General features: G+C 33.4%; 1 protein-coding gene across 1 annotated transcript; it reads left to right on the plus strand.

The window, feature by feature from the left end:
* The first annotated feature begins 1851 nt into the window (after positions 1-1851).
* On the plus strand, positions 1852-11233 carry LOC149956608 (ubiquitin-conjugating enzyme E2-17 kDa). Its single transcript, XM_090165485.1, has 6 exons — positions 1852-2039; positions 3307-3370; positions 5577-5608; positions 7695-7772; positions 9546-9651; positions 10400-11233. Exons 1-6 carry the CDS (start codon positions 2016-2018, stop codon positions 10537-10539), a joined length of 444 nt encoding a protein of 147 aa, XP_090021611.1. The 5' UTR covers positions 1852-2015; the 3' UTR covers positions 10540-11233.
* Positions 11234-12382: the final 1149 nt, after the last annotated feature.

Raw genomic sequence — 12382 nt, forward strand, 5'->3', positions numbered from 1 at the left:
GTAGAGACTCAGTTACCTAACACCAAAAGTCAAAGTTAATACGGGGTATTTTAATTGAAGATTAATTTAGAAAAATTTGGGGTCGCTGAAGTTGATTTCTGACTAAGTTGCGTTAGTTAAACGTAATTAGCCTTTTCAGTTTACAAAGGCCACGTAGCGGCCAACGCGAGAAGCTCATAATAAACTTCTGCCTTTTTGGCTAACAAGCATAGCTCATCCTTTTGTAATGTACAGCCTTGGAAATAAGGTTTTTTTTAAACTGGTCCTTCTGACCAGTGACCGCCTAACATATGAATTATAAAACTGGTCCTTATGACCAGTGACCCCCTAGCTTATGAATTATTTAACTGGTCTCATATAAAATGTTCTAATGCCATTTATAAGCCTAAAAAACCTATATTACATGTTTAGAAGTTAGATTATGTTGGTAACATTAACTTTACACGTATTCAAAATAGTTAACTTTATTTTATGAGTACAATATAGTACTATCTCACCTAAGACTTCTACCATAGCCTAGAAGACCCTCGTAATTTACCGTATTATCTCTCTTTCTCTAGGCCCCGTAACTCCAGAGTCACCGGGCCGTTACCGCGTAGCCAGGTTAGCCTACCGTACTTGGGGGAAAGCGAGACTAGAGGATTGAGGGTTTGAGGCCGGAGGGGGGTTAGACAGTCCCACTCATTTGAGGGATTCGAGCGAAGGGACTCTTCATAATACCTCGGCGACGGCGTGCGGCCGCGGCGGTAGTAAGCGGAGTCGCTGTACATAGAAATCCAGTGAATAGGGAAATCGAAATTGATATAAACCTTGAATTAAAAGATCATCTCCTATTATTTGGAATTATTAAACTGGTCACCTTCTGTTTTTTTTTGTTATTATTTCGAATTAATAAACTGGACACGGTGACCAGTGACCCCCCAAATTTTTAATAAATAAACTGGTCTGAGCAATTAATTAATTGGTCTTTGACCACCTGACCACCGATATTTCCAAGGCTGGTAATGTATAGCCTGCTTAGCAGACGAAAATCCACCGTATTATGAAATTATCGAGTTATCCACTACGTGGCTCTATGCAAACTGAAAAGGCTAATTAATTTCTTTGCCGATAAAGGATAAGTTAAGCATCATCCGATTGAGGCCACGCCTACCGTGTTAATAAACTTGGAACAGTGGAGACTTAAATTGTTGGTTCATATTAGACGTATTTCGGTTGAGGCCATTCAAATCACGCAAAAACCAAAGGCAAGCGCGTGCTTATTTCGAACAGGAACCTTACATCTCACGAGCCTTGAAAATATCACTAAGACCTTGGAATATTTCTGTTGCTATCGAAACTTTACGACCTGTTTATAAAATGTAATATTGTATTGAAACTACTTCTTTATACGAGCCCTAACTAAGCCTGTAGCAAGGTTCGAAACTATATGGGCCTGTAGCATGGATTAATTAACTAATTAATTAATCCATGCCTGTAGTAAGGTTTGTGTAAAGGAATGCGTAGGCATTTTAGGCACTGCAGCAGGCACAGTTCTAGAAAATTATTCTTAGGTGGGCCCATACTTCAGGAAATAATAGGGGGTGAGGGAGGAAATTGAATGGAAGTTTATATAAATCATACATTTTTGGGTGGGCACGGGCCCATTGGACCACCTCATAGAACCGGGCCACCTTGAACCGCGCCTGCACTGCAGCAGTCAGCAGTAGGTTTTTTATCAGTGAAAATTAAAGAGGGTAGACAAAATGGAGGTATTTTTCCGCCACCAAGTGGCGGTGGTCTAAGGTTTTATACAATGAACAGTGCCTTCTAGTGTCAGTTACTGGTAGCTACTTCTATGCCTATCTTTCTACCCAGTTAAGTTAGCCCTGGGTATTCCGAGTCTGTTGATTTTGTTGTTTGTTCATCTTCAAGGTGTTCTTTCACGGTTTCCACTTGTTTGAACCGTGATAATTTTAAGCTCAGTTCCTTAATTACTTAAATTGTTGTGTAGGAAATTTTAATATAAATAAAGAATGGCATTAAAACGCATCAATAAGGTAATATTTTAAAAAAACACGTTTTTGAAATTTATTTGTCGAGATGGTGGAGTTAGTGCAAGGCCTTGTACGAACTAAGGCTTAGCTTCTTTACGTTTTACTTTAAGCCTTTATTTTAATTTTATGGGTTTTGTATTTAGTAGTCCAAATGCTGAACAAGCCTAACATTTTAATGTTATTCATGATTCCTGAGAGCAAATGATCTATTCTTTTCAGTCTAGATTACAATTTGTTTGATAAATCGTTTTAATCGTCTATCTTCCCTATAAACGCCTCTAGGCGGTGTAGTGGTATATAAAATGTGGACAGCAGCCTTGGCAATGCTTTCCATAACCAGTATGTTTGATCAATCCTTGAATATTGTTTTCTTCCATGGCGATCTCATCTAGTTGTAGACATTACAATCATCAAGCAATTTGTCTTCTGCACATAAACCTTTGCTTCATTTCAGCACCTTAATCATGAATATTGTCTTAAAGTCCTAAATTGCTGAACTCTACTTGAGTGATCTACTACTCTTCACGAAATTGTTGAAAATGCTTCCCCAGCTATACTCCACTCTGCGGCTTACACGCTACTCGAGTGGTTTCCAAAAAACTGGCAAAATGTACAAGACTTAATTGTCAAACTTTTCTTGTTGTTCCAAAACGGAACTCCCTTTTTTAACATCATTTTCAAATTGGAATTAATTCAATAGTTTACAATCAATTAACTCTCTAATGTATACCAGTTATAATCCTTCCTGAATCTGTTTATGCCAGTTCTGTTATTCTAGCTCTAACACTAATTGGGTTTGATTATAGTGCGTAGAAGTGTCAAGACTGAGATTTTAATTTTTCTGTAACAACAAGTTATTGAATTTAAATGTTAATTTTAATCTGGGACGTAGAAACTGGGAAGGGAAGCACTGCCCCTTGCCAAAAATGTTATTGGGAGAAACAACTAGTGAAAATTTGATTGGTTTAAAACTTGAAATTGACAAGTGAAACATAAGACTAAGGAAGCAAAAATTAACCATGATTTAAGCGAAAATTAAGTTATTGAGCCAATTTCAGTGAATGTTGCTATAAAACTTTATGAAAGAACGTAATTTCCATATTCTACAAAAATGTAAGAGTTCAGTTTTTCAAATGCATGGCAAAATGATTCTTAAATAACAAGTAACGATTACTCTTGAAATTGTACTGAAAACCACCACCATACTTGAAATTCCTGTTATATGCAATTTCTATTTGTTTTTATGGTTTTTAACCTTGGATATTTTTAGGAGTTACAAGACCTAGGACGGGATCCACCTGCTCAGTGCTCAGCGGGACCAGTGGGTGATGACGGTACGTTTTTCAAATATTCATTTGCAAATCTGTTTTTCTTGTTCATCCATTAGATTCTTTAGTCCAACGGTCTTTAATTTTTACTTCTTTTAATCGGAGGGGCTAACCACTAATTGTAAATCTGTACACTGATTTGGGTAATGTTAATCAGTTTCATCATGACTTTAATACAGTCCGATTATGGGGAGTGATCAGCCCGTTGCTATAATCTCATCCAAGAGTTACCAAAATACAAATAGCTTCTGAATATGTGAAACGTCATGTAATATTAAAGGGATTATACAGTATGTATTTATGGCGGATAATCCGAAGTTAGACAAAATTGTCTAGCAGACGATTTTTGGGTGTAGAACAGGGTTGAAAAAAAACCGAAAGAACTGTTTTTTTTTGGGTATATACCAGGGTTTTTCTTGTAAATCTGGTTTTTATTAATTTTAAAATATTTTTAACCTGTTAATTTTTCTTAGCTGTATGTATATGTTCTATATTAAATATTTGATCCTAAAATTAAAAAAAAATTTAAACGTACCCAAGTAATATGCCTCGAGTAATAAAAATGCCATTAAACAACTATAGACCTGAAGTATCGATTTAAAATGTTTAGTTGCAGGTTTAGTTTTGGTTTCGATTATTTCGAAAGGCTCTCCAGAAACAAAGTTTTAGTTTCAATGTACAAATATTTTGGCCGAGAAGTCTTAGTTTCGCCATATTTTGGTGAGAAAATGTACAAGTAATTGGGAATAATATAGAGTAAATCGTAATGAAGTTAAAAAAAACCAAAGAATTTAAAAATTGACAAATCTGTTACCATAGCAACATATATTGGCCACGCCTTTGAGCACACTGGGCTATTTTAAACACCAATATCAGTTGGTGGGGAATTATAGGAGGTTGTCATGAGAAATTTAGACAAGAGGATGCCATAGCTCTAAGCCATGGTCTAATGGGGGGCAAGGGGAAGGTACTAGCCTTCCACTACAGCAATGATGATGTCACAGGAATACTGCAGGGTTTGCTGGTTTAAATAGCGTGGTTTTTTAAAGCAAGTTGCCACTGGTATTATGAGAAAGCCAGTGTTATTAGAGATGGCCATGAATCTATCCGATTCTTGGAAAACCGCGAACTTACTGGAGAGAGTGGTGCCATCTATTTATGGCAAAGGAAGCTAAAATTTAAAATAACCAAATGATAATGTCGTCAGAGAGCCATTGTAGAGTATTATAGTTAGACAACTTAATGCTCTATTTAATGGACTTAAACCTAAATTATTTATCGAATGTAAAAATATTCTTTATAAAGTAATTTATGTTATTGACCAATTTACAAACTATCCAATCAACACGAGGGGTACCTATAAGTAAACCGCCTTTTTGATTTTGATGCTAGCGACATCTATTGCAAAAAGAGCTACTTCATGTTGAGCCGCTACTTGCTTTAATATTTCATTTTTTTAACTTCCTTACTATTCACATAAAATTATTCCCAATTATTTGTACATTTTCTTAGAAAATCACTACGAAACTAAAACTAAAACTTCGTTTCTGACAATACTTGTAATATTGAAAACTGAAACCAAATTGACAACTACACATTTTAAAGCGATACTGCTGATCTATAGTTAATTATTGCCTAATAATAATCAACTAGGCACAGAAAAAGTATCTAAACTTGTGTGTTTGATTAAAGTCTTTAACAAAGATGTTCGAGTCGCAGAAGTGTAAGCCCTTTTAAGTATAGTCCCAGAATATAAAAAAGTTAAATTTTTTTCTGTGCTTATAATTTTGGTACTTAATTAAATTTTTGTTAATTAGGAGCATTATGTACAGTTAAAAAGAATTAACACAAGCGAAAAAACTGTTTAAAAGTAATGTAAACCAGTGCTTTAAAAAAAACTGATATAAACCAAAAAAACCTGGATGAAACCCAAAAACCCGGTTTAAATGAAAAAATGTTATTTGGTTTTTTATTCAACCCTGAAATACTGACCATTAAATTTCAAATGCTGGCATGGTTAGTGGCGATGTCAGGGGTAGCTTACTTTTCATTTTAACCCTGGCGCAACCACTGAGCATGTACTTTTAATGTACTTCTTTCAATAATACCAAATGCATTTTTTTATTAACTTCATTTTGACCCACTACAGTGTATAAAATTAATTTCAGTGGTATGCCTAACTTAACTGAACTTTTATTCTTATTTACCACAGTATTTCATTGGCAAGCAACAATAATGGGACCAGTAAGTTTCTTTATTTTTGATTGTTTAAGATAGTTATTTCGTTAGTATTAGTCTATTAAAAATCATCTATTTTGCGATACCACCCTGCAATATAGGATGCTCTAGTGGAGTGTGTTGTATTTGTTATTTCTCTACCCATTTGAATAAAGGAAACACAAGTTGTGATGCTGTTAAAATCATATCTTGTTATTAAAATTGATTTGAATTAAATTTTTAAAATGAATTGGAATTAAATTTTAAAATGAATTTCAATTAAATTTTTAAAATGAATTTGAATTAAATTAAAATGAATTTGAATTAAATTATTAAAATGAATTTGAATTAAATTATTAAAATGAATTTGAATTAAATTATTGAAATGAATTTGAATTAAATTATTGAAATGAATTTGAATTAAATTATTGAAATTGATTGAATTAAATTATTGAAATTGATTTGAATCAAATTATTGAAATTGATTTGAATCAAATTATTGAAATTGATTTGAATTAAATTATTGAAATTGATTTGAATTAAACTATTGAAATTGATTTGAATTAAACTATTGAAATTGATTTGAATTAAACTATTGAAATTGATTTGAATTAAACTATTGAAATTGATTTGAATTAAACTATTGAAATTGATTTGAATTAAATTATTGAAATTGATTTGAATTAAATTATTGAAATTGATTTGAATTAAATTATTGAAATTGATTTGAATTAAATTATTGAAATTGATTTGAATTAAATTATTGAAATTGATTTGAATTAAATTATTGAAATTGATTTGAATTAAACTATTGAAATTGATTTGAATTAAACTATTGAAATTGATTTGAATTAAACTATTGAAATTGATTTGAATTAAACTATTGAAATTGATTTGAATTAAACTATTGAAATTGATTTGAATTAAACTATTGAAATTGATTTGAATTAAACTATTGAAATTGATTTGAATTAAACTATTGAAATTGATTTGAATTAAACTATTGAAATTGATTTATTTGCTTGTGTGTCAAGGATTTCCATATGTTTGTTTAAAATGTTTTTCAAAAAATAGATTTTTTTAGCTTTACAAATTACAGCACTTACAAGGAGCCACCCCAAGGTGTTTTTTCCCATATTTTTTCCAAACTTTAGTAGACCTTCATGTACCTTGAAAGCTCCTAAAGGGAAAAGTTTCCAAGGTCATTCGTTTTGCCATGGCAACCAAAAATATTTTTCTAAACTCAAGCAAGTTTCAACTTTCTCTACGTAAAATAGCATGGCAAATTCACAGATTGTAAACCCCACCTCGGGATGACTCCTTGTTAGTGTGATTGTATTGTTCAGAAAATGACAGCCTTAAAACATGGGGGCTATTTTTAAAGATCCAAGTGCAGGAATTGTGTTATTTCAATGCAAAATATATAAAATTTGCATTTAAATAGCCAAGATTTAGTGATAAAAATTTCACTATGGTAACAAATTCTATAAAAAAAACAATTTTTTTATTATCATAAGTAGCATAATATACCTAAGTATTACACTTCCTATTCTTACAATGATAGTCTGTTTGGTCATTGACCATATAAATGATTGTGGCTAGGGACTGACAACGCAATTGACTAAAATTTTCCAATTTGAGGCTTGAATGCATTTTTGCTTGTATTTATAGTCCTCAGACTAATTTGGCAGTAATTTCGTGAGGAAAGAGAACAAAAAGGCAAGTTTCCAGTTAGGCTACTTTTAATCACGCAATCACTCTACAACAGACTATCATTAACCGGAATCGTTCAGTGTCATACTTATACACTCTCACTAAAACCATATGGCTGTGTGTTTTCACAATAAAAAATTTTCAATTTGGTATCGTAAATTTAACAAACTTAAGACCTTGAATCATAAAAACACAACAGCGTTTTTCCTTAGTCTTAAAAATAAAATTTCTTTAAACAATAGAGGTTAATGTTTTATATTTACGTTAAACCAAATTTAATTTTAAGTACTTTAAGCAACTAATCTATAGTCATAATTATCATTCAACTTATAAGTGATTGTTAAATCTTGTATTCTGCTTTTGTAAACATTTTAAAAAGAAATTTAAATCTTTATTTCAGCCTGATAGTCCTTATCAAGGAGGAGTTTTTTTCCTGACAATTCACTTTCCTACGGACTATCCGTTTAAACCTCCAAAGGTATGTACTGGCTAGTGCCAGAAGTTGATTTATAGCTCTATGAGAAGTATCCATCTTCACCATAAAAGTGAAACGTCACAGTTTTGAGAAAGTTTTCAATGGGTGTGAAGAAAATTTTCCTCCTGTAATCATTTAACAAAATTGCTATTTAGATATTAACCCAGTGTTTCTTTCAGAAAATTTTCTTCGGGGGGTTTCCCAGACATTCGGGGGTGCCGGTATCCAGTGGCAAGCGTAGCGCTCCCTGCATGCCTGGCAGTGGCGTTGGAAAAAGGGTTAAGCTCCGGGGGCGGTAGACTTTTTCCGGGGTAGCTTCGCCCCCCCCCCGGAGAGATGCCTGAAAGAAACACTGTATTCGCCTCGTAACATTTTGAAGGTACAGGCTTTAATGTATAGCATATTAGTAATATCAAAAGTAGCATAAGACCCAAAAGCGTGTCAGCTGTACCTTCGCGCCTATTAAAATTTCTAGTGAGACCTAGTCACACTATATACTACATAACCTACTAGTTGGAATAGTACTAGCAACATTATATTTAGTCTATAGTCTGGAGCGATTTTCTCACTCCGATATACTCGCCCGTAGACATACTTTCTAAAACTTCTCACTCGCCGGCGCTGGAGTACCTTGGTTTTGACGACGCATTTTCCAACCCCCCCCCCCCCTTAGTTTCTCTTTTTTACTTTGCGACAAACTCTCATTAACTACTATACCATTCTGACGCAATTTTGGGTCTTGGGTTACTTTTGGTAATATCACAAGGTCCCACTAAGTAAAGGTCTAGCATAGGACCCCGTGTTCACAGCATTGTCCTTGTGAGAAGAAGATAAATGCACGATGATAGGGTAGTAGCGCCATCTTAGTTTTCGAAATGTCTACATCTAACACATTATCTTACTTAGTAGAGCAGCCACGCTCAGGCTGATAAATGCCACACAAAACGCGTCTAAATATCAAATTTGAAAACCAAATACCTTCAGAAACACAAATCATATTTCTAATAGCTATGTTAAAGTTCCGATGAATTATTTTGCCAAGATAAGTGTTAGTTTTAACTTTGAAAGTGATAAAATGATAAATAAGCCATGGCTACGATGCTAAGGTCTGGCAGTGGAGATTTCTCCCGCGTGGTTCTAAGTTTAAAAAGGACTGCGCGTTCATCATGCAACGCGCAAAATTATTTTGGGGAAGTGTATAGTTGATAAGATAACCACTAGGAGGTGCAGATTTTGAATACATACCCCTTAAAACCAGGTATGTGATCGTCAAAAATTTGTCCTAGACCTTTGCGGGGGTCTTATGTTAGGCTTATGGTAATATGGCAAAATTTATGCTTTGGTTAGAATATTTAATACTTCTGCTGGTGTAATTACAAAAGCATATGACTGACCTTGAAGTAAGACACTTAAAAATAGTAATAATAATAATAATCAGCTAGGCTAATACCCAAGGCACCATCTTAGGCCCAAATCATTTAGCGACTTATTATGCCTTTAAACAGGTGGCTGGGTTACAATGTGTAGGAGGGTGGTAGCCACACAAGGTAACAGCTCCCTACACCAACTATTACCGTTATAAATATAAATAATAATATTATAATGATGTATAATATTATAAATATTGAACTCTAAGCTTAACAACGGAATGTTGATAACGATGTAAAATTAGGAATAAGTTGTCCATTTCACTTAAGTTTTCATCCGATTTTGGTACTTACTTCAATCAAATAAATTTTGAACTACTCATTTTGAAAGTTAATTATTATTTAATAGGTTGCGTTCACAACTAGGATATACCACCCGAATATTAACAGTAATGGAAGTATTTGTTTGGACATTCTTCGTTCACAGTGGTCACCCGCTCTGACAATTTCTAAAGGTTTGTTTTCCTCCTGTTAAATTTTTCTTTGAAGAATGAAAAATTAAGGTTTAAATTAATGGTTAGTTGTGTGGCAAATATAATTACTGGGTTGATAAATTAAGGTTTGTGGCCTGGATTATACCGGTGGTTTAACGCAGGTAAGAAAAACTCTTCAAACCAGGTACAACTAAAAAACAGGCCCAAAAACAAATGTTTAAAAAAAAAGTCGTCAGAACTTGTTGGCGTTGGAGACTAGGCTTAATAAATCATACTATAGAGGCGCCATCTATTCTGTCTTCAGATATGTTACTTTACTTATAACTTTCTAATAGGGCAGTAATTGGTGCATTAATGTAATAATTTTTGAGCATTTTCGCGGTTTTAATCGCTTTAAACTAGCTTTACCCAGGTTAAACCATGTTTTATCTGAACCTGGTTGGGGGAAATTCGTTCCACCACCGGGTAAATCGCAACCCTGGAGAAATTTTTTGCTTTCTCTCTTTAGCTGTTTGTTGAGTGGTTAAAATTAAGCTAGTCTCATTTTCATTTTTCACTCTTTAAAAAAAGAAATTTCCTGCTCAAAATGAGGAGCCTACCCATCACTTTGATGTATGGTCTACCCTTTGTTCTATTTCCACTCGATACTCTTTCTGGAATAATGGGGTTGTAAACGTGTCATTTGTCAATAACAAATAAATGATTTTGTACTACGCTAAATTTCAGTAGCGTTTTTTTTTAAAGTATTTTGAATTGGATTTCATTTCAGTGTTGTTGTCAATCTGTTCTTTGCTGTGTGATCCAAATCCCGATGATCCGTTGGTACCAGAGATAGCTAAAATCTATAAATCCGACAGAGAGAAGTACAACGAACTAGCACGAGAATGGACGAGGAAGTACGCCATGTGACCACTTTGTTAGATAAAACCAATTCCCCTCCCGCAGTATAAATGTTACTTTCATTTCTCCCTTTTGTTTCAACTGTTAAAAAACAACAAATCTGTTTAAAAGAAACATTGAATCATTCTCAATTAGGATTTTTTATCGGATTATTTAAACTTAAAAATATAAAACTTAAAAAAACTGTAAAAAATTGCTAAACAAAAAAGGTGCACCAGCTTTTGAATTAACTGATTAACATTCCTCTAAATCTCATTTATTCCCTTTCTTTAAAAAAATGAAATATTGCACCATTGTAAATAGACATATTTGTGGCTTTATTTTTTTTCTATGTCTAAAAATATAACTGGTTAAAAAAATTACTGGCACTTCATTTAAAATTTCTTGTATGAAACTAATATATAGCTAAAGCTCTTTAATCCCTTTGGCAAACTCAATTTGGTAGTTTAACAGTTTGAAGGTACACCGTCCACTGCTATTACTGTTTACGCCGATAATACCAATCATTTTTCTTAATTTAAAACTTTTCTTTTGGGGGATTTGATTATTGAAGGGTGTTATATAAAGTTCTAAAGGATGATGTACCTTTTAGCTTATTGCAGAAACACAAATTTACTGTAAATAATTTTTTTATGTTTTTATGTTAAACTCCAAGCAGGTGGAAGTTATCTTACAAATTAAAGTGTACACAGTTCGAAAATAATTAACGTCACGGTTATTTCAGTTTGCGAGACAATAGTTAACAATTTCAAATACTTTGGCTTACTGGTAATCTTAATTTTCTTCATTCTTGGAGGGCAGAACTTTTCTTAATTACTGAACAACCTTAAAAATTTCAAGCCAATCTCGATTAAAACTAAAATTAGAGCAGTTTCGTTAAATTATTGAGCAATGCTTTATTTGTGAGTAAAAAAAATTTCAAAGTTTTGAGGATTAATGTTGGGACACAAGAGTTATCTGCTGTCTAATTTTCCATAAGGTAAGGTAAAAATAGTAAAGAATTCTAACTAAATTAATAATTAATCGAGAACAATGCGTTATTGATTGACTCCAGTCTGTAGAAGAAAAAAGTTGGTTTACAACAAATGCTAGAGCAAAAGGCGGCAGGCACAGACTGGAACCTAAAACCGGGCCGGGCATTTTAGAGACATCAGCCCCCTACTTTCCACAACAACACTACATGTGTCAAATACGGTCCTTTGACCAGACCGGTCCATCGGGCATTTGCCCGATCTGCCCTATGGCCAGTCTGGGCCTGAAAGGCTGTACTATTGACAGACTGATATTTAAATGTTGAAAAGTGCGTTTGAAAATATTTCCATTGTTTTACGATTAATTTTAAAATTGGTTTTTTAAGCACTGAGGAAGAATGTATTTATACCAAGGCAAGAATAATGGTTTTTAGCATTGCTCCCAATCCCACCATGCTTTTTCCTCTAAAAAAAATTCAAATCTGCCTGGTTTAGTGTTGATTTTCTTAATCTGCTATGACATCTTCCTATGTAACGTTGGTGATTTTTTCTTGCCAGAATGAAATTTAAACATGATGCCCACATAGTAATTATCCCTAAGTATAAATATATTTTTGGCACTGAGCGATTTTTACACCCAAAATTTTGAAGAACAACTAGCATCTTTAAAAATATTAAAAGATAGTTAGTGAAGAATAAACCATGAGGTTCGAGGTACATGGAAAAAATTTGTTTATTAAAAACGTATGAGACGTTTCGAGCCGTGGCTCTTCTTCAGCTTCTTTAGCTAATCATCTGACAAAATGGCAGCTGAATGCTTAACTTGTAAAACTGAAATTTGACGATATTAGAAATAGTGTGATTTGCTGGTCAAATTACCT

Source organism: Leiobunum rupestre, chromosome 2, assembly GCF_980474605.1.
Source record: "Leiobunum rupestre chromosome 2, qqLeiRupe1.1.hap1, whole genome shotgun sequence".
In the NCBI taxonomy this organism is placed as follows: domain Eukaryota; kingdom Metazoa; phylum Arthropoda; class Arachnida; order Opiliones; family Sclerosomatidae; genus Leiobunum; species Leiobunum rupestre.